General features: G+C 35.7%; 1 protein-coding gene across 1 annotated transcript in view; it reads left to right on the forward strand.

Annotated features, from left to right (window-relative positions):
* Positions 1-22,365, forward strand: part of DCAF6 (DDB1 and CUL4 associated factor 6) — a 93,245-nt gene extending 70,880 nt beyond the window's left edge. Inside the window, exons 17-21 of the mRNA XM_010567650.1 lie at positions 10,684-10,822; positions 16,750-16,906; positions 18,441-18,529; positions 21,009-21,114; positions 21,920-22,365. Coding sequence (XP_010565952.1) covers positions 10,684-10,822; positions 16,750-16,906; positions 18,441-18,529; positions 21,009-21,114; positions 21,920-21,984 — 556 coding nt within the window. The 3' untranslated portion in view covers positions 21,985-22,365. The remainder of the gene's footprint in view (positions 1-10,683; positions 10,823-16,749; positions 16,907-18,440; positions 18,530-21,008; positions 21,115-21,919) is intronic.
* Positions 22,366-23,425: the final 1,060 nt, after the last annotated feature.

Raw genomic sequence — 23,425 nt, forward strand, 5'->3', positions numbered from 1 at the left:
TGTGTTTGTCTGTAGTACATAGATTAAGACAGATGTGTTCAATTTTTCATTCTTCTTTTTCTCTGAAGGAGAAACTCTAATCCTTTCTCTTTTGTTGATTATTGAATATCAGTATGTATGGCAGTAAAAAAAAAAAGATAGATTACTAGTTGTCATCATTAATGAAAGACATGTTTAGTAAGCTTTGTGTATTTTTTTTCTTGTAAAATATAAGCAGCTGTACATACTTGTTTGATCATTCAGTAAACTTAGCCCCCGCTTTTGTATTGCTGGTTTAATACCTTTGCTAACTAATTTCAATTCTTGGACTTTTAAAAAGCTGTAATAATTATTTAAGCAGCATTTCTATTGTTAGACATAAGAAAATAGCTTTTTTTATTTGTTTTGGATATTATGTGATCTAGTGTTGGGTGCCTTAGGTTTACTCCTATCCTGTTCAAAGGCAACATTATCTTGCTATTAATTTCTTATGCTAGCAATGCAAATTCTTTACAGGAAGCATTACAATATGTATTCATTTGGAAATCAGAAAGAATTTAATAGTTGTGTATAGAAAAGGTTTTGAATAATTTGCAGTTAAAAAGTCATGCCACCACATTGTCAGTAGTGACAAAAAGAACAGTGGTTACTTATTACATAGCACGAGTAATTCTGCTCACTAAATGACAGTTTTTATGAAAAAAAACCAATATATACAGATTCTGTCTTAATCCATTAACTCTCCATGCAATAGTAAGTAATTGTAGATAAATATCTAATGGCATAAATAATTTCCACTGCACAGCCAATGTTCATTACTATCTAGTGATTGAAGAGCAAGCTGTGAAAAGCCCTGCAATTTTAACCCCAGTTCTGTTTTCAAGCAGGATTCTTAGCTTCTCTTCATGCACCTGTTGTCTCTATGATGTAGTAGTTCTTGTAGTAATATAATAAGAATGATACTTCCAGGTATCGTATAGCTGTTACAATTTCCCACTAGTGAGGACATCTTAAATGAAGTTACACTTCATCTGGCATGCTTTTTTTTCCTCCTTCGTGTGCAGCGAGATTTCTTCCTGTAGCAGTTTAAATTTATCATATAGGAAAGATCATTCAACTAAATTAATGATATAATTAAAATTCTTTATGCAGCCCCCTGCTCCCTTATTCTTCCCCCAAATAAAATCTGACAAAAGTTGCTGTGTAGTCAGTACTTGTTTAGGATTGCGTCCAGGCTTTCATTACTCAGGTTTAATGCCTGACCAATTCATTTTGTTCTGCTTTTGTGTGTGCACAAGCAGTGAAGTTTTCTAGTTTAACTTCTGAACAGTCAGATGTATGTTTACATTACGTTCCCCCCTATTCTTCTGGTTTCAGGAGTTTCTAAATGCCCTCTGAGGTACTGAAGAAAAATAAGACATCCTATGCATGCTCAAAGGAATTTGGATTTCCAGAGAGAAAGCAGGCACTGGTGGTCTTAAAGGCTAGCTATAAGCTTTCTTAGTATTTATCTCTCATATGAAATAGAGTGAAAGGGACTTGGAAGTCCTTGCTACTACTACTATGACAGTTGTTATAGCATATAATCCCTCTCATAAACAGATTAAATTCATATAAAATGCTCCTGGCCCCTTAACTAGTGGGAAGCTTCCTCAAAACATTGCTCCTATAATGGGTATAAATTGACTAAAATTAGTCATTTTGTTTTGTGCTAACATACTGTTTTGATTTAAATAATTTTTTTCGTCCACTGCTTATCATTTGAATGATGTTCATCCTGTCCATTTTCAACTTTTGTCTCGCTAGACTAAGAGTGCCAAGTTTTTCCTCACTCTTAGCAATAAAAACTTGTGGTTTTCCTGCCATCATGCTGGTTCCTGTCTGGGCTCCTCCATATTCCACTTATTTCTTGAATGTGGTAGACCAGAATTACGCACACTGCACTGTTTGGATTTTGCTAGGACTTAATGGTATAAGTATTATTCTTGGTCTAGAGAAGATTCTCTGAGACACAAATGGGCTGTAGTTATATCCTTCTCCTCTCTTGCTTGTGGCTGTCTCCTAGTGGTGGCTTGTGGTCAGACACAAGATCAGTTAGTATACTGAAGTCTTTCCTACTTTGTTATTTCTAATTAATGTGTTCTTATCTTTCACCAGAAGGAAGCTCAGAAGTGTATGACTGTGAATTTTATACTACTGAATTTCTACCCACCTTTTTTTCTCAAGGTCCTACAGTCCCCTCTATATTCATAAAGTTACCCAACCTCGTGTCCTCAATGCACTGCATGAATACATTCCTACATTTTGTTGAAAGACGATTAGCAATATATTAAATACAATTGCCTGCAAGACTGGTGCTTAGCTCCACCAGTGTGCTTCCTATAGGCTTACATTTTCTCTTTTTTCACTTAGTAAATTGTGTTACCCAACAATTCCTGTACTAAATCTCATTTTCTCAAGTTTATCCAATAATTTAGTATCCAGTGTGTCATCTTATAATCAATGGCATTAATATAGAAATAATAAAGTAGATTTTTTTCTCTCTAGAATATCTAGGGGGGACTTGCTTTGGGGCTTTTATGTTTGTGGTTTTTTGGTTGTGTGGTTTTGGGGTTTTTTTTTGTTTTTTTTTCTTTCTGGAGAAGGTTATATGGCTAGCCTGCAATAATCTACCTTTTGTGAACCTATGTTATGCAGAGGCAAAAAAATGTTTAATTCTAAGTTTTCTCTAGGACAAAAAATAAAAAGGAGGCTGTAGCCTTCTGAAACAGAATGCTAAAAGCTGTTTGAATAATAAGCCTTTTTGAGTATATAGCATTACTAGTTCGATCCACAACCAATTTTAGGCTTCTTTAGATTGTGTTTTTTGTATACCTTAATAAGTAGCTATTGTTTATATTGAGGAGAAACTCCATAGTTGGGGAAATGAAGATAAATTGTCTCAGAGTCATTTTCCCACTGTAAAGTACAACGTTCTCCACCAAGGAAGGAAGGGTAGACTTCTGATTCTGTACTCTGAAATCATGATCTTAAACTTCCTCTTAATGAAAAGAAGTGGCAGAAATACCCTTTTGATAGCTCTGTTGACAGTACCTCTAGTTAAATAAATGGAGACCTTCCTGCTGCATCAACTCTTTTAGTAAGATGGATGTAGATTTCAGATTTATGAACAGAATGTTGTCCATTTTGCAAATCTAATGTTTACAGAGCTTCCATTGTTTGAATTTTGTTTGGGTACAAATCCAACTTTTAATGTTTTCAAACTGAGGATTGGGTCTTTTTCTCTCTCTTACATAATCTAAGAATAGCTACGAGGGACATGATCTCTTTATGGATGCCTATAAATCTCAAAGCACAATGAGGATAGATAGTTTCTCACCAATTAACCTGAAATTAAACTGTCAGGAAGGACTATGCAACAGATATGGAAATACAAAGGTTGTACCTGCTTTAATATTTTGAAAAGGACTTGGAATAGTAGCAGCAAAATGTGTAGAAATACACACCCTTTGGCTGATAAATTGGCTGTCAGCTGAATGTTGACTAGGAACCACCTAGGAATAGTTTTGACACAGAAGGACATTTCTTTGAACGAAATAATTAAGAATGTGACATCTGACTTTTTTCTGTGGCATTTCTGTAGCCACTGAGCATGACTATAGAAATGGTGAAGATCAGTGACTAAAAGAAGCTATATAGTTATTTAATTTTTTTATTGTCATTGGGCTAGTCAATACATGCTCTTTTTAACAAAATGTATAAGAAACCACACGGAATATTTCTAAATTAAAAAAAAAAAAGAAACCTGTTTTGTACAGCAGAGCAGTTTAGCTAGATACTCAACAGAGAAAATAACCTTCTGGGCATTTTAGGGAATCCACAGGAAAAGATCCCTTCTCTTACAAATATGAGGAGATATGCAGGTTTTTAAGTCTCGAAGTATGCACATAGCGTATCTTCTTTAAAACTTACTAAGTCCAGCAAATTTAGTTGGAACAGAAATAGATAATATGGCTTGCCTTAGCACCATATTTTGTAATCTGTGGCGGGGAAAAAAAAAATTGTGCAAAATGTATGTTCTTCATGCACAGAGAGTGCAGTTTTTAATGGATTGATCTTAATTTTCACAAATTAGTCAAAACAGCTCTCTGAGGGCTGCTTTCCTACTTAAATGACTGAATTAATTTTGTTTGGACTTTGACAGAAGCTGATCTATGAGCAGAGGCTAAGCCTGGAAAATGTTAAACTAGTAGGTTAAAATGTCAAACAAATATGAATGTAAAATGGAAATTATTATGCAGCTGCTTCTACTTCTGCTATAATCTATGAAGAATTACTGCATTTTATAAGATCAACTTTGTGTACTGTTATGTAATCTGAATACTATTTTTGTTGAAATCAAAGTAGTCTCATATACTAACACATTGAGGAGAAGGTGTCTTCTCAGTTGAAATATGTAGAGCACATTTTGTAATAGATGCTAACCTTTTAAAAACATGATACCCAGCATTTTTTAATGACTTCAGTTGTTGTTCCCTTTACTAGATATAATATCAGAGGAACAGCGATAGGTGATAGAATAATGAGGTAATTAATTATTTTCTTCCTCCCCTCCTCCTTTTTATTGCCATTTAATGGATTTATCAGGTTCTTGTTTTTCATATCTAACTGGCATTTTAAGAGCATATTGCTTGAGTTATATTTAGCTGCATGTATTGCATGGAAATTGAAGAGAAATGGCAGTGTATATATTTAACAACCTATTAACCTTTTTATTGTGTGCCATAGAAATTAATGGAATTTACAAGTGTGTAGTTTGTGAAAAGCAAATACCTCTTTTTATTCAGCTGCTGAGGAACGTGTTACATTTGCATGTGCCACTGCTGACTTGCTTTGTCTGTAGTAGAGAACACCCAGTTCTGGACCAAAATATAAGAATACATGTATCAAAGACCATTTACATTTTTTGCCTGAACAAAGTTATGGAACTGAGCATAATTATTAAAGCTATATTTGATAATAGCAAGATATGTACTAAATTTTATACAATATTTCTTTTAATGAAGTTAAATTAAAAAGTCACTTGATCTCATATTCCTCATTGAAATACTTGAGCAAATTAATTGTAAGAACATATAAGGCAATTTGGGCAATTGTGTTTGGCCACATGCAATAAGAGGGAGAAACTATCTACTGTGATTTAATGCCAAAGGCTATATGTAGGGGAAATGGCACAAAATAATTCTAATGATGAAAATTAACATCTTGGCTTTGTGTGGCTGGAAAAGACTCAGGATGTGGTTTCATAAAACTCTGGACTTAGCCTGAGTCCTATATTTTAAATGCCTACAGGAAAATAGCGCAGACATGTATTTCTGTGTCTTGTATTCTAATCTTAGCTGCAGTTGGAATACATGGATTTAACTCAGCAACTTCTTAAATGTTCAGGAATCTGTGTACTTTTTGTACTTTAAATTTCACAATAGGCATTCTTTCTATATTAAATGTGCTTACCATGGAGTTCTTTAGCACTTCAGCACAGCCCATGGGAATATTGTTTGCTATTGCTATAAATTTAATATAAAAATGAATGATGCATTCAGCATAGAATTTTTTTATCAGTATATTTTTCTGATTTTCATTGTCATTCTGCAGCATATCAGGTGAAAATTTTAAAATCTTTTGTAGCTGAGAACAGTTGAAACACGGACTGTGTTGGAAGACTGGGAAATGACTTAGGAGTATATTACAGTAAACATTTCTTTTTATATGATCAGCAGTGAAATAACTTGGGCTTGAGGGTAGAGTCAGCGTGCTGTTAACATGATGCTTTTGCCCTTGGTTTTGAACTATCTTAATGCTTGAAGTTTGACAGCAGTAGTAAATCTCTTCCATAGGTTCAGAGGCTTCTAAGGGAATATGGTTATTTGGTAATTAAAATCAGAAATATAATCAAATCTTGATATTTAGAAAAAGGATCTATTTTAATATGGTGGTTGTGGGTTAACTCTGGCAGGCACCTCAGCCCCACAGAGCTGCTCACTGACTCTCCCCAAGGGGGATGGGGGAGAAGATCAGAAGGATAAAATAGTGAGAGAACTTGTGGCTTGAGGTAAAGACCAGTACAATGGCGTACTAATTAGTCGCCTCCCTGAGCTGGATTTGACTTTGGTGATGATAGCCAGCTTGTTAAGACATGCAGTTGGAATTCTTGGGCAGGAGCATGGTAGCTGGCAGGTGGATTCCTCTACATGGTTAACGAAGAAATGACCATAAGGCATCAGAGAAAGAGGTTCTAAATGGTTATAAGCCTTAGGTTCCCTGCAGTTGTTTTGGGTAGGGAAAATAGCTCAGATAAGAGATGGCAACAAGAGGGAAGAAAAATAATATCTTAACTTGAAAGAACAGAAGAGAAGGAACCAGGGTTTCTGGTACTTGGCAAAAGAGGCAATGTTTGTCTGTGTGTAAGTAAATTTGGAAACTTAAGGAAGTGACAAAAATACTTAATACTGGAGGAATCAGTACTGAGCTCAATACTCAATACAGAGCTGAGACAAGAGGGATGGAAAAAAGTAAGCAAATACATGTGAGCTTTACAGCCAGCTGCTGCAGCCTAGTTCAGGACACGATCGGTCTGCAGTAATGGTGTTTGAAAGAAGCAGGGTTATCTAGGGTACCAGATTAATTTTATGGCAGCTACTACATCTGGACCTCTAGTGGAACAAAGTTTGTAGCAGAATTCCTGTAGATTGTTTACAGATTCAGTTGATGGATAATTGTTCAGTTTTCCCTCTTTTGAAAAGCGTATCATTAATTTTGACTTTCTCTCTTCTAGCTCTAGTATATGACCATAGCTGTTTTAAAACATGCAGGGCTGGTTAGCCAGAAATTGTTGGGTAACATAGATTGGGAACTGAGGTCTGCAGCTCTGAAAAAAATTTTTTTTTAAATAGCAATATGTGACATATCGTGCTTTAAGAAACAAACTAGTTACTTAATTGTGCAACTTGCATACATTCAGCTTAAAAAAAAAAAAATTCATTATTACACTTCAAAATTTTTAAACGTACAGAAAATGCCCTATGTGACTTTTTTTAAGGTTTATTTTACATGTTTACATCTTTTCCATTTCTCTCTACGTATAATACATAGCTGTGGATCAGTCTGCATCACAGGGTTTTCATGGTTTTGGATTTTTTTCCTTTTAAACCTATGTTTAATTGAAAGAATATAATGGCTTCACTTCTAAATCCCTATTCCACTCATCTAGGGCTTAATTTAAATGGGCTTTTGATAATTAATGTTTAGAACAATTGATTCTGAAGACTTCAAACCTGGCTGATCATAAGGGGAAAAGTTGTGCACTGGTTCATGTCTATATTCTTACTTTTGGAAGTAATATTTAAAAATTATCTTTCCACAAGGCACACTTCATTTGAAGTAGTGAAAGTACCATACATCATCTTGGGCTCAATCTTACTAAGACTACACACACCAACTTTATTGTAAAATATTGCACTAAGGTACCACAAAATTTGGCAAAACACACTTAAGAAGGCATTATACCTGAAGACCAGACAGTAGTACTGAATTATTCTGAGGTCAGAGCACAACCTACAGTATAAGGGCATAACTAAAACAGTTTCATTGGCTTTACAAGACCTAACGTTTTCTGTACCATAAAATTAATAACATTAATCTATATCCAACCTTTTACAGATATCTTCATTATTTGATGCCTAAATGTGAATACATAATGCAACTGTATCAATTGATGGAGTTGCTTCAGGAGTGCCAACACAATGTGTATGAATTTCATTATCTGACATGTGCTTGGACGAGTGCACAGTTTGGAAGGGAAGCAGCGGCTCACAGTCAGGCTTATCTTAGGCTGAACTCCAGAACAGTACAAACTGCACAGTGGGCTTCTGTATCTGATGATGCTCCAAGTGATTAGGCTACTTTTTTCTTTGTGTGACTTTAAAAATATATTGAAAATCTGTAGTTATGGAAAAGTAGTACTTCTGAGAGAATCCTTTTCCCTGTAAATGTTCTTTGTTCTGAAATATCATTAGATTGGACTCATATTTATCTTTTCTGGAGAAGACTTGCCTCTGCCAGATTCCTGCTTTTAGCAGTATGTTACTAGAGTGCCTGATAATAGTATCACAGTTACGTGCTTGGCTGAATTCTCCCTGTTGAAGGTAATCATCGACTTTACAAGACAACTAAATATCAATCCATTCATGCCATTTAAAATAAGACCCCAAACCAGGATTTTAAACTAAGAAATTAATTTAGTTGAAAGACAGTGTTTCCATGAAAAGCTGCTTCCATGCTTTTGCTTTTGTTTAAAAATGCATGTTTCTGACTGCTGCGTAGTCTTGAGGTTTTTTTGTAATGCCTGCATTCAAGCCTAGGGCAATTTAGAGGAGGAGATAAATTTTTCTAGAGATGCTAAGATGAAAAATTATGCAAGAAACTACTTTGGGTTACCAGTTAGTTACTTTAATATCATCTTCTAATCCCAAGACTTGTTAATGCTATCTAGCAAGTAACCTTTCTGAACGAGCTAGACAAGTCTACTACTTTGTCAATCCTAGTGATGTTTAACTTCTCAGCTTTTTCACTGCACATCTTTAATGTGGATAAATACATAAAAAATACAAATAGCAATCATAGTAAGCGATAGCTGTGAGGCTAGCAGGCATGCTTCTGAAACCAAAAGGGTCCTCCTGTGCTGATGAGTTGTGTGTGCTGTTTCCAAAGCTGTGTGATCACTGGTAGGGTTGGTAGCAGAGTAGTTGTTATTACATGATTCTTGCTTTTACCTTCTCGCACAAAAACCCACCTTTTTAAAAACCAAGGACAAAACCAAATATGTACAAATAATTGTTTAAAGTTTCTGGAAGTGTTTTATGTAGCCTATCATATACATGCCACCCTTCTTTTTCCTTCATATAGGAGTAAACTGGTGAGAAGAATTAATTCTGTGATCTTTAAAGCACAGTAGATAAAGAACATAGGCGGCTTTTTTTTCCTGCATTGTATGAAGACTTTGTGAAGAACCCTCTTCTTAAATCTGTTGAAGATTAAAGTTGAGACTCCAGTGTATTATAAGGACTAACTAAAAATACAGTATATTTATTTAGTGTAGTATAAGAATAACAAACTAGAAAATTGCCTAGATACAAGATTTTGGGGGGATAGAAAACTCTCACAAAGGAAGTAGTAGTAGTCTATTTTCTCTGGGGTTGTTTTCTACACAAACTTCTAAGAAATGTATTGTAATAGTCCACTGGTAAGTGGATCTATTGGCTAGTGCTTACAAATCTCTTCTGGTTTCTATAAAAAATAAGTATTAAAATATCTTTTAAAAATACCTTTTAAAAGCTTAGCTGTATTAGATCATCTGTCTTACTATGACAGTTTGTGGTTTGTTTTGGTTTGGGTTTTGTTTTGTTTTAAATCTGTATTAATGACTTATTACTTGCATTCATTTTCCTTTTTTGCCTAGCTGTAGGATAACATTTTACTTTAATTTTTTTGGTCCAACTTTCTCCTATGACAAATATGAAACAAAAATCTAAGCAGACCACTGGCTGAGACAATTAGTTATGAGACCTGGTGGGTTTTTTTCTGGAAAAGAGGACTTGTCACAGGAGTCTCCAGGATCAGTGACTAAAACACCATACCACATTACTTGTAGAAAAATTCAGGTTACTAGCTTTCTGGTAGTAGTGTACAGAGGTTGCAAATATATTCGGTTCTGGCTCAGTTTACTTTTCAGGATCACATAAATTCCTGTAATAATTTGACTGCTTGCATTCTGCTAAAATCTGTACCTACTCCTTCTTGAGAGTGACATTCCCCTTGGACTGTGTTCAGGACCTCAAAACTAATATCAACCCTGCCATGGAATAAAAGAAGAAAAAGAGTTAGGCGCAGGTGCTGCGATGTGACAGTTTGGAATTATGGGGATCTGCAAACCTAGAACTAAACAGGAAGAATTTGGCGCCAGGGTCTTTACACAGATTAATCAAAAGTGGATTCATGGAATTAAACATTCATAAAACAAAATACATAATTTAGCTAATTTTTCTGTTATTCTAGGAAATCTTCTGCTGTATCCCTCACTGCTAACATATGGGATAGTTGCTACAATAATTGATCTTAAATCATCTCTTGCATTAGTAGGAACTTTTTTAAAGCTGTCTAAATCTTGAGTCTTGTCATACAGAAATAGTGAAGAGAAATACATTTAATGAAATTCTGGGGGAAAACCAAATCACACTGGAAGGTGCAATAGATCCTTAATAACTTCTTAAATTTTAAAAAACTTCTGGTTTGGCATAGATTTTTTACTTCAGAATTTTGCTACCTCATTATGGGTGGAGGATATCTCTAGCACCGAAGAATGAAATAGCATGTGAATTTTGCCAACAGCTGAAGTTTACTCTTCAGAGAGGAATAAGATGTTGCATCACTTGACATTCCACTGTCTTGCATGCTATTCTTGTTCTAAGCCAGGTTGGAAAAATTAAAGTCTGGAACTTTACATTTGGGATAATGTTGATGTCTGTTCTCAACTTATGGAGAGTGTGTTTGAGTGCCTAATTATTACTTTATAGTCCTTTTTTGATAGCCCATTTCAGTGTTTAGAGATGGACTCTCAGTAGTGTTCTCTTTGTCTGCAATTTATAGACGATCTGCTGTTGCCCGCATTCAGGAGCTCTTCAGAAGGAGGAAAGAAAGAAAAGAAATGGAAGAACTGGAAACGTTGAATATTAGACGTCCTTTAATAAAGATGGTTTATAAAGGTCATCGGAACTCCCGAACAATGGTACAAACTCTTTGTTTTGGGAACGGTAGAGATTTTATGGACTGAGTCAGTGTAGCTGCCACGTTGATATGCTTGCCAAAATGGATATTGTAATGTATCGTAAGCACTTTTTCTTGCATATTTGGTTGGAAGCCATGTAATTTGCTCTAAATGAAAATTAAAATTAGTGTGACTCTTGTGTCACCATGCTAGGCATTTAAGTTTTCTTGAGTTTAAGAGTCTCTCTCCCCTTAACTTCCTTTGAAATCTTGGGTATTTTTCTTAACTTCTTTTTCATTTTGTCTGTCAGCTTTAGTATAAAATGTGCCTACCTTCAAAATTATGATTTAATACTCACTTTCCCTTCCAAGCTCTTTAAAGATTAAATAATAATTTTGAACAGCTTGAAAGGGAAAGTGCGGATTAAATCATAATTTTGAAAAGCCTTGACATCACTGAATTAAAAAAGAGGAAATAATGCTTAATAATTATAAAATTGAAATCTAACTACTAGATACTCTTTCATACAGAGTACTGTATTTTAAGAAAAATGCAGTTACTGTATTTGTAAAGCAGTGGTGCATGAGAAACAAATGCTGTTTTCCTTCCTATTTCTTTTTTCACTTTTTATGTTATTTTGAAGATGTGAAGTTCTGGGTATTAGGTGGTATTTTGTAGAAGTAGCATGGGCGTTATTTTGCAGATGATCTGAGGAATAGTCCCTCTACCTCCAAAAGCAATTTTCTAGAGTTTGTGTGAAGGGCTTTGATTACACAGGGGAAAATGCTTCAGTAAATGCATATTTCAGTCTACATAAGCAACAAGGTTTAGAATAAGCTTTGATTAATGACAAGGAGTTTTGCACTGTATTTCAGAAATTAATTTTAATTGCTCAAAACCCCATTAGTTTAAAAGTCATAGCATCAAGCACTTTGTAGTTAAGAGACATTAAAACTAAGCTTGCCTGAGTGGTCTTAATTCAGTCTCCATTTGCATGCGTGTTATTATACAGATTATTTCATGGATTTTGTTGTTTGGTTTCTTTGGGATATATGTTTGTGGTTTTGCTTTTGTTTCATATGAGCACCTATGACAAGTAATGCATACAATGAAAGACAATATAATTTTCCCTGTTGGTTTCTATGGTAGCAAACTTTGTTTTAATTTATTTTTTTGATCGATACCCTCTTTCCCGCAAGGCAAGGGCTGATGGTATTTCCCTTTTAAGTTTGTGAAGGAGACAGCTTAGAGAGTCCTTGTTTCCTACACACCTGAGCAGCCCAGGGATAAAGTTGTCTTGTCAATTACACAAACATGAACTATTTTAATACATACACAGATATATATATCAAAAAGGAGAATGAATTAAGGTTATGCAGGCAACTTGAATAATTCTGGTACTTTCTTACTTTTGAGATCTTAATTTGGCAATTGTACAATTTTTTTAATAAGTATATTTTAAATGTAATTCTTATATTGTTAGAAAGCAAAAGATAAGTAGCATTATATTGATGTTTGGTTGCACCATTGGCAGGGTTGGAATGTTTTTATGTCCATCACATAGATCCCTCCCACGTAACCACTCGAATGATGTCATTAGAGTCCTAGGTATTACTGCTTTTTGTGAAACAGACCTGAAAGTATGGCAGCAAGGGGTGTGATGGTAGTGGAATGATGGGGGGTGGGATTTCCTGTTTCTCTTTAGGTCTTGGAGGAAAAAAATGCTCTTGTGAGCCCAAACTCCCTTTCTTTTTCTTCAAAATTTGTCTTTTGCCGTGTGCCTTCAGTTCTTTGTCTCTACTGTCTCTTCCTCACTATTTTTCCATCCAGTCCTAGTCTTATTTCTTTTCTTAGATATGCTATTCTTCCTCTATTCCATTTACCCTTAATCACGAGTCCCCCTTTTCTTCAATAGAACGTCTGTGTGTGACTAGTAAATGGGATAAGTTGTGTATGGGTACAGTAGAAGCAACTGTGTATATGAGTTTGAAAACAAAATTTTTAAATGGGAATTTCAATTCTATTAATTTATGTGGTGCTAAAATTAGGTTTTATGAATATTAGAAATGTAAAATCAGCAGTTAAGTAAGAGAATACAAAGGAAGCAGGAAGAAGTCATAATTGAGAATTAAATATAAAGTTATTTATTATTGGAGGTAATTTAGATGTACTTCTAACAAGATAATGAAAAATATATATTAAGAGGAGCTACAAGACAAAAGCTGCCAAAAGGTGAATATTTTGGAAACATGTCTTTCAGTACAGAATCCAGGAATGCAGTTTCTCTGGCTTATTTTTAGACATCAGGATGACTTCATTGCACTGACTGCAATCATTGGTACATATTCTATAGGTAAAGATCTAGCAAGCCTGAAATTTAAAACGGGACATACTCATGCTGGAAATAAAGTACATATTCTTAACAGCAGTAAGCGTTTGGCTTACTAACATTCTTTATCATGGTGATTTTTAAATCAAGGTAGCTGGGACAAAGCACAGAGCAAGACAATGTCTCTGTCCTTTTCACCAGTGCATTTTCTGAGAAAACTATGCAAAAAGAAAGATAAGGATGCAGGCACTGTCCTCTTTAGCGCTTTGGAAAATAATTCCATAATAGGATTCTGTGTAAATGGCCTCAAACTCGGAAATTCTGTCCTTTATGCTGGAGATATTCTCAAATGCCAAAAATTAGGAAAATATTTTATGCTAAACTCCAAACATTAGACATCATCTGTGTGAACTCTGAAAGCTGCTGCACAGGAAACTTCTGTGTACATAGGTATCTCTTTTGCCCAGTGTATGTCAATTTAAAGAGTTCGTAAGAGGTACTGGTAACTGTTCACAGTATAATCTTGTGTGTAGGATTTCATTTTTAATTTCCAGACTTTTTTCTCCAGCACAAACATCAGACTATTGTGGAGCTTTCAGTTCACATCTTGTGATTGAGTTTTGACTGTTCTTGAAGGAACGTCCCTCCTCCCTCTGCCAACCCACCTAACCTCTCACCCTGTAGATGATGTAGGACAACAACGGAGGAAGATACTGCTGCCTAGCCTGTTCCTATTTTCAGTAGTTTAACAATGGTTATTTTGATGTCCTACTCTAAAATCAAAAGTGACTCCTGAAGAAGGTTCTAATCATTTGTGAAGGAAGTGACCCATTCTTGTTTGCTCAGACTAATTGCTTGGCTTTGTTTGGGTTCTATCTTTTTAGGAATGGAGGGCAAGAGAAGCCTTCGCATGGAACTATTATTCTACATTTAACAAACCTAATAGTTGCTTCTTGAAAAAAAATATTCTAGGGTGGCTTTTTTTGGCTCAGAAATTGAATAAGCCACATTCTTTCAGGCTGTAATCATAAGAGTATCTTGAATGTAACAGGTGTAGAATAATATCAACATTGTATTTCAAGGAAAAGGATATCTGATACTATTGCCACTTTTTCTTGGCCTGCAACTTCTCTGTCATTTACATGATCATTTACATTATAATGGTACTCTGTTTCATAGGACAGACTGCTGCAGCTGCCTTCAGTTCCAAAACTCATGAGGTTGCAGATCTATGAAACACTCAAGGAGTCTGGGTTTTCCCACTGAATTAGTAAATACACAGTTAATAAATAATCCAGCATTTACTACACAAGTAATTATTTATTAATAAATAACATTTAAGAAATAAAAGTAGTATAGTCTAGTATAAACAATAAATGTATTAATCCATACAAAAATATAACTAATATGTATAAATGATTATCGGATAATACAATATTCTTATAATCCTATGATAATATCACGTGTTGGGGAGAGGGATGGGAACGAAGAGGAGAAAAAAGTTCAAATTTATTGGCTCGTTTGTCTCCCAAAGACTTTCCAAGTCACGTACGTGTCAAGTTAGCTATCTTGTCATTGACTATATCTGCTATTTTCTTTAATTCTCAGAATCAGGGACAAGACAGTCTAGCCGTTTTGAGGGCAGAGATGTCCACTTCATTAAAAAAGTGTTCACAGCATTGTTAGCATTGTTAGCAAATGCGTATCCAGAACAACAATGCTGTTGAGATCATGATTATTTATGGAGCTTAAGACAGTAGGTTTAAATACCTGCTGAATTATAGCACTTCACACCAGAAAAGGGAAATAGGTGATATAATAAACCATTATATAGTATACTGGCCTAGAGCATCAACATACTGTTCCCTAAAACCCCCCTTTTCCTTTTACCCTGAGGATGATGATGTTCCTCTCTTCATCGGCTGGAGAGAAGGCTGTGCGCTGATGGCAGGGGACGAAAGGCAGAATGCGACAGGAGGCCTTGGCCATCTCCACTGAGATGGTCCCCCTGCTCCAAAGGAAGCCTTCCGTCAGCCTCCCGCAGTGCTGTCGGAGCTTCCTGGAGAGCCTGCCAGAAGGGGAAAGCCCAAGTGCCCCCTGTCTGTGTCACTTCACTGACTGTGAGGCACTGCAACAAACCATACAGTTGCAGTGAGAAGTGGCTCATTTTCTGGAAGCCTTCTCAAGGACCTTGGATGCTTCTGCAGTACCCTTTAGTCAATGGCATGTCCAGCCCAGTTGTGTTCACTCACAAACAGATGTGCACACTTTAACTCACATTGCTGTGTTTGTGAATTTCCTCCCATCTTTTATGGTTTATGAAAAATCCTTCAGTAATTTATGCATCTTTCAAGTAAAAATTATTACCATGTTATTCTCAGAGTATAGAATTTCTTCCTTCAAGTGTACAGTTCTCAAATCAGAGAAGTCTTCCTTGAATGTTTTAATTATAATCCAGGGTCAAACTGCTGTGTTATCGATAATGTTACAAAGGAGTTAGCTGTTGGCCAAAACCGAATGTCATCCAATTATAACTTCTGATGAGTAAGCGATTTAAAAATTAATATAATTTGTGTGATGCTAGTCTAGTCAGTGCAAAGTAAAATGCCATAAACTGGCCCAAGATGCTAGAATGACCTTCAGTGTGAACAGTAGGCCCTCAAACAGCTCACTGCCTTTGCAAGATAGGTTTTACCTTGCTCTCTAAATTTATACACAGCAACATGTGTGTTTAAAAAAAAATTTAAAAAATAATCAATAGTCCATGCGTTACACATACTCTTTGCTGATAGCATGGACACACTACCAATACGTGACAAATGTTAGCCATATCACTTCAAACATTTTGCCCAGGTGCTTGGATACCTCAACAAAGTACTGATAGGAACAACCAAATAGAATAGAATGCATCATTGCTGTGTCAAGAAAACTGTGATATTATTGGTTCCAGTTGCAGGGAGAGATGCTTCTACTTCTATCTACTATTACTGTAATAGCTGAAGCTGAAGGGTCACTTCTGCCTGGATGCCTTCCTTGTTCAGTGGCTTATAACTTTAATTTTGGCCTTGGACTGTGAAGTCTTAGTTCTTATCTGATTGATTATAGAGGGGGAGAAAAAATTCCGAAGTTTGATTTCATGACTCCTTTTTATCTGTCAGACCCAGTTAATTCCCACCTCCCAGTTTTCATAAGCTTCTGTCTCATCTCCCCTTCCTGTGTAAATGGAAAATCCCCACCAGGGATTAGCCTGTCACTCACTTTAATTTACCAGACTCTTCCCAAAAACTGTTTCACATACCCCTGTCTCCAGTATCATTCTCGTCACTTTGGAAAGTGACAAATCTGCTGTCATTTACTTCCAAACTGCTCAGTCTGCCCCGATGCCTCTCCTTTTTTTCCTGTTAGCAGCCACTTTGCTCTGGAGATCTTTAACCTCCTGAATTTTCTTTTTTTGATCATTTTTCTTTAAATGTTTTCTTTAAATTTTCTTAAATATTGTTTCTGCATTTGCAGAGCTCTTACTTCAGAGGCAGTTTTGCTGCAGAAACAGGAGTATACTCTTTGATGTGCTTTCCAAGCTAGTCTTATAAAGTAAGTGTTATTTTTGTTTTTACTGCAGATAAAGGAAGCCAATTTTTGGGGATCTAACTTCGTCATGAGTGGTTCAGACTGTGGCCATATTTTCATATGGGACCGACATACTGCTGAACATCTCATGCTTCTGGAAGCTGATAATCATGTGGTGAACTGTCTTCAGCCTCATCCATTTGACCCAAGTAAGATGATAATTTTTCACAGTCTGCATGTTCAGGTTATCTGTAGTAAAGCATTTTAAAGCTCAATCTTAAATTCTTTGCTCAATAGAGCATTGTAATGATTAATGAACTATTGTTCACTTTTCCCCCTATAAATTAGATAATACTGCATTTAATTTTGTCTTTTACTAATGACCCTCCTTAGTCAATAAGATCTTGGAATGAAAACATTACTGACATAGTAGTTATAGGAAGTTAAGATGTAGTAAGAAGAATCTCCATCTCTTGCTCCCCTCTTCCGTGACACTAATGAGGGAAATATGGGGTCACTGAAATGCCAGCAACGCTTTGGGATTTGATATTGGAATCTGGTCTCTACTTGGCTCTGTTAAAAAAATTGAGTGAAGTGGGTGTCTCAGTCTCACTGGCTTTGTGAGATTAGATGAATAAAATTCATAGAAATTCTATTAATTTGTATTTAGGGAGAAATATTTACAGAAAAGAGGGACCAAAGTAGTAGAAGGAATCGTATGTCGTCTAACATGTAGATGGAAAATCTGAACCATTCCACAGCTTCTGACATAGTCAAAGAAAGTATTTGTGTTATTTCTTTTTTCATAGCTTACATGGCTGTAGAGTAACAGCCTGCTGTAAATAAATAAGCAAATAAAGTTGTTATAATAATACCAGAAGAGGCTGGGTTTTTTTCAGACAGTTTGTGGAAACATGGAATACTGCCCCACACTGGATAAGCCTTCAACTTTTAAATGCTTAATTGAAACTGTGTTCCTGTAAATGTTGGAGTGTGTGGCTAGGTTGGACACTTCTTTTGGAAGCCCCTTTCAAAACGCTCTGTACCTTCACTGATTTCTTGATGGAGTGCGACTGCCTCCCTGTCACACACTGAAAATGAAATGAAGAGGTCATCCTCCTCATAGGACAGTTAATCTTGTACCATTTTCCAGCTACTGAGATCTTTCTATGCAATTTTTATTCCCATACATGTTTTATGCGATGATCTAGAGGATGTTCTGCAACTTCTTGTTTTCCATATTTTAACAAGTGTTTATAAGAGCATCCATTGCTGCTTTATATTTGAATAACAAATAAATTTACATGAAATACACTGAAATTATCAAATGTAAAAATACGTTTGAAATTATCTTGCTTCTGCTTTGTATCCAGGTCTACAAATCCTAAGGCTTTGTTATTAATGCATATACTTACTCAGACGATCAGCAGAAATATATTAGTAGTGTCTGGGTTGGTTCTTACTTTCTGCTCCTAACTTATGTATATTCTGGTGCCTTTTTTTATTTAAAAAAGGAGAGTCTTGATGTTTGCATGTATTTTCTTCATATATATATTAGAAAATATACAATCTATAGCTCAGATCTCATATGGAGACAGTAATTATATAGCTGTATGTCCAGCATGAGAACTGACATTCACAAGTAAATGCTTCAAGGGAAGCATTTTTCTTCAACTCCAGTTAAGTGGAGAAAATACTGGTAAAGACGTAACACATTTAATTTAGAATTACTATTACTTCTAGTTCTGGCCTCTTCGGGTATTGATTATGATATAAAAATTTGGTCGCCATTGGAAGAATCCAAGATTTTTAACAGAAAACTTGCAGATGAGGTAAGAGCCTTTCTTCCATTTTCACAGTAATGTTGCATCTTCCAATTCTATAAAAGCCTTTAGTGCAAATAACTGATACTGAATTAACAGTTATTTGATGTTCAATAAATGAGCTACAAATAAAAAGCTGCACTTTATAATAGCTAACTTTCATATCATTGGCAGCACACAGAGGCACTTTTTATTCATAAACTCTCCTAGAAATAATAAGATATGATCAGGTATCATGTACATGAAAAGTTGGAAAAAGTACAAACAGTCAGATATAGAAGGAAAACTGACAGGAGTAAATAAATGAAGGTAGTACCCCTCTTTAAACAAATGAATTAACCAAAGGAAATACAATGATATACAGAAGAATAGAGAGCGCAAAAATCAATCCTATTAAATATTCTGTGGCATAAAAGGGAGTTAAGGTTAAGATTGCAAATTGGGAACTTCATGGAATAAAGCAAACATTGCAAGCCCAATCAGTTATAAAAGTCTGTATGTAAGTTTATGTAACACATTGTTTTCATACCCTCAAAGCAATAACAATGTACATAGCAATTGGCCTATGATGATCATATAGCTGACTGCTGAATAATCATATTTTAGTGATTTACATAATTTATTAAAATGTTAGAAGTTTTTCTTATAAGTAATATATTAGGGCAAATTTGGTTGTGAGGTGGTTTAGGAGTTCTTTTGTGCAATCTCTTGGACAGCAGGGATATAGTAGACTTTTTAAAAAATTATTATTTCTCTGTGTTAGTACTATATATATTTAAAAAAAAACAGAAACACACAACCCTTACCCATCACCCCCTGTTCCCCCTGAAAAAAACCCAAAGCATCCACTTGTGAGTTTTGAACCTTTCCCATTATTTTAGCAGTAGTAACATTTGTGAAGTGATGCTTCTTTTTATATTGTATGATAGTTTTACCCTATGATGTGTTTTGGAGCCTTTGGGGGTTAGAAATATTGCTAAATGTAAACACGTGCTAAAAGTAATTATTGTACTGATACTTTTGTCACTTAATAATAACAAATTATTTAGAGATTTAATTATTTTTTCTTTAATAAAAAATGTAGAGCTTTCAGGAAATTTGATCACGGTGTGGTTTGTAATTTTACATGTTTCTTGTTTTTTTTTTTAATTTAATCCCTGTATTGAAATACCTATGTAGAGGACAGGAGAGGTTCATAGAAATAAAATAGTTTTCACCATGTTAAGTTTGGCTAGAGTAAGTGTCCAACCTATCTAAACTGAATTTTCCATAGAAAGGAAGGTCTAGGGAAAAAGCATTGTGTTTGGGGAAAGTTCAGTATAGATATAGAACTGTATTTAAAATTAAGACAGGCCATGACCTCAGTGAATAGGAGAAGACAGTGGGGATGGGAACAAATCTCTGAACAGAGAAAAAGCATCAGAAACAGGCTGTCAAAAGGGTGTTACTGATGATGCACTAGAGAAATAGGAGGTGAAAGAGGAAAAAATGGCAGCCTGCTGTCTTCTCAATTTGCTTTTAGGGAGTGATCAGCTGTGCAAAGTGCCTGGTAAATAAATGAGAATGACAGAAAAGAGGTGTTTTGATTTGGCTAGGAGAAGGTCAGTGCAGACATTTGCAAGAACATGTTCCTCATAAGAGGAATAGGCTTGAGAAGGAGGGTCAGGGAGAAAAGAAATGCATTGTTTTTCTGCCTTAAAGCAGCTGATCTGAGAGGAGGGACTGAATAATGGTCAGAACTTGTTTCCATCTCAATAAATTTTTATGCTTAGTGATAATGAAAGAACATAGCCTAAAAGCTGAGAGACAAGCTAAGGTGTGGAATTAGAACTTAACAGCAAAGCAAGAAGGATGGCAAGGAAGTACGATGAGGAGGGAAGGAGGCAAAAAAGCTAAAAGTATTCGTTAGTGAATTTTTGTTCCTTGAAACTAAGACAGTAAGAGCTGGCTCTTTCAAGTAATTTAGAGGCAAGTTGTAGATCTGTTTAGAAATAATTATGGGCCTGAAGAATGTTCCTGAACTGGGATAGAGTAATTGCTTGTGTTCCTTGGATTTTCTCCAAAAGTTTCAAGCAGCATGAAGGTAGGAGTTTAGGGTAACCTCATCTCTTTTCCTTCCCATGTTCTTAGCCAGTGCTGGTGCTAGAACTTTGTTGCCATCTGTAACAGCACTTTCCAAAAGTTTTTCTCAGTTGCTCATCTAAATATCTGCCATGCATGTGGACAATGGACTGATGATCTTACTAGAATATTCTTTAGATAGGCAATTAGATATCTGTAGGCAGGGTCCACTGTCTGACTTTCCTTATACCATATATAATTGGTACAACTGTATTTGATAGTGATTATTAAAATATTGCTCCCTTATTGTAATTTTGGACTGTGTAAATGCCTTTTGTGTAAGAACTTTTTATCTACAAACCCATATCAATGCAGTACAACTTTGTGTTTATTTTTTATGCTGTTTTTTCCCCTTCCCTGCCTCCAGGTTATAACACGTAATGAATTAATGCTGGAAGAGACCAGAAACACTATTACTGTTCCAGCTTCATTTATGTTACGAATGTTGGCTTCGTTGAATCATATAAGAGCAGGTGAGAGACTTCTGAAGAGCTTGTCTGCCTGGCAGCAACTGCTGCTCCTCCTTCACCTCTCGCTGATCTATGACAATTAGAGAGCCAGGAGGATGCCACTGTGTCCAGCCCAGTGGTATGGCTTGCCACTGCTGTAACTGAATATATTAGTTTGGTTTTTTCTTCATTTGTTATGATTTCTTTGGAGTAAAATACTCAAAGAACTGCCCAACACTTGAGTTACAATAGTTTCAGCAAAAATATGTGTTATGGCTGGGTGGAGTATTTCTTAACTTGACATTGCATGTTGATTGAGTGATAGATCTGGAGTCATTCACATTCCCTCACACATTTCTGTATTTGCCTATCTCTAAACATTTACATCAAAAGGTACTTTTTCTCTATATACAGTGACAGATAGTGATTCCTGTTTTCTGGAGTATACAGATTTCTAACTGCAGCTGTTCTAGTTTTAGCTCCCCAGAACAGTGTTTCAATCCCTTGTATTCACCATCTCTTTTTTTATATTATGCTTGCATTCATCTTTCCTGTGCTGACAGCCAGTCAGCAGCTACAAGGTTTCTCCTTTTTGTACACAAATTTCACTTTTATGCCTGGAAATCCTTTAGGGCTTTTATCCTGTTCTCCTTTCTTGTGGTAACATTTCTACCCAATCTCTGCTGTCAGTCCATATGGATTTCCTTTTACTGCATAATCCACAGTCACTGTGTGTTGTGTAATAGCCCAGGGAGATAGTACACTATAAATATTTGCCAAAACCTGAAAACTTTAGAATTTCTCTTTACTAAATCTCTGTGTCTTACAGACCGATTGGAAGGTGACAGATCAGAAGGATCTGGTCAGGAAAATGAAAATGAAGATGAAGAGTAACTGGCAGTTGTGTGCAAGCACCTAGATGTTAATGGAATTTGTATAAGACATTAATTATATTTTTCCTTACAGAGCTTTAGTGCAATTCTAAGGTATTGCTTTTTGGATAACCTAACCTTTTGTTTTTGAATGACTGTGTGCATGACTTTGCGAGAGTGTGCAAGTAAAATAAGCAAAAATGTTTTTAAAATGTTTTGCCATGTATGAGGGGTGCTAGAAGATGCAAAGTGCAATATTTTCCTTAACCTGCAAATGTGGGAGCTTGGATCAATGTTTTAAAGTAACTTTCATTATAGTAAAAACGTTGGTTCAAATAAATTTCTATACCTGCTGTTTGCATGTTTGTTGCTTTCTAATTAAAAGATTTGGTTGTTTTAAGTAGTTTTGTGTTTTTCCTTTGCACAACCATTGATTTTTCACCTTGTAACTATAACCCCATTACTGCCTTCATTTGCATTCTTTCTTATAATGTTTGTGAAGTGACAAATACAATTATTTCTTGCAGTGAGCACTGGGATTCTCTGTGACTTTGAGACCCACACATACATACGCAAAATGGCCTCTCCATCAGTCTTACTATAGTGCCACTTCACATTCTCCATGCTTGAATCTGTAGTGCTGGTGAAATAGTTGTTTCACTAATAAATCCACGAGTATGCGTTCTTCGCAACAACAGCAGATATATCTTAATTTCCATTGGATTTAGAATAGAGAAAGTGTAGTGCAAAGGAACATGAATTTGAAAATTCCTGTGCATTACTTCCTAGGAGTAATTATTTGGGAAGGAGGGCAGTTCAGTCTGTGTAACAGCCTCTACCCTTCCTCCATACATTTTTGGATAGCAATGGATGGGAAGAGCAAGTGAAGAAAGGAAAACGGGGCAGGGAAAAGAGCAGCTTTGCTCAATGGCTGTTCTTGCCAAGGATGGCAGATGCTGAGAGGCTCCATCAGGAGTTACAGAATGCCAGGAAGAAATCTAATCAGATGGATGAGGCTACCGGAGGCTTCATTACCCTGTTATCATTAAAATACACATTCATCACACAATCTTCACAAACTTTGCTTACATCAACAAAAAGAATCTTGCACACCAAAGTCTAAATAACATTATCACAACATTCTGATACCCTGATTCACAATGCAGGCAGGCTGAAAGGACTTGGGCAAGGTATATAAACAGAAATAGAGGGAGATGGGAACACTAATACTGAGGAGACGAAGAGAGACTTGTGAGGGAGGAGAAATGGGAATTATATAGAACTCAGCTGGCAGTAACAGTGAAGACACTTGGGCAAGGGGAGAATAACGTGAGGGGAGAGGAAAAGTGTGAGGAGATGGACAGGGTGGTTGGGTTTTGGTTTTTTTGGTTTTTTTTTAAAAAAAAAAAAGGAGAAGATAGCAAATTTCTGAGAAAGAGCAAAGTATAGAAGCTTTGAAAGTG

Source organism: Haliaeetus leucocephalus, unplaced genomic scaffold (assembly GCF_000737465.1).
Source record: "Haliaeetus leucocephalus isolate CR32 unplaced genomic scaffold, Haliaeetus_leucocephalus-4.0 Scaffold228, whole genome shotgun sequence".
NCBI classification, from domain to species: domain Eukaryota; kingdom Metazoa; phylum Chordata; class Aves; order Accipitriformes; family Accipitridae; genus Haliaeetus; species Haliaeetus leucocephalus.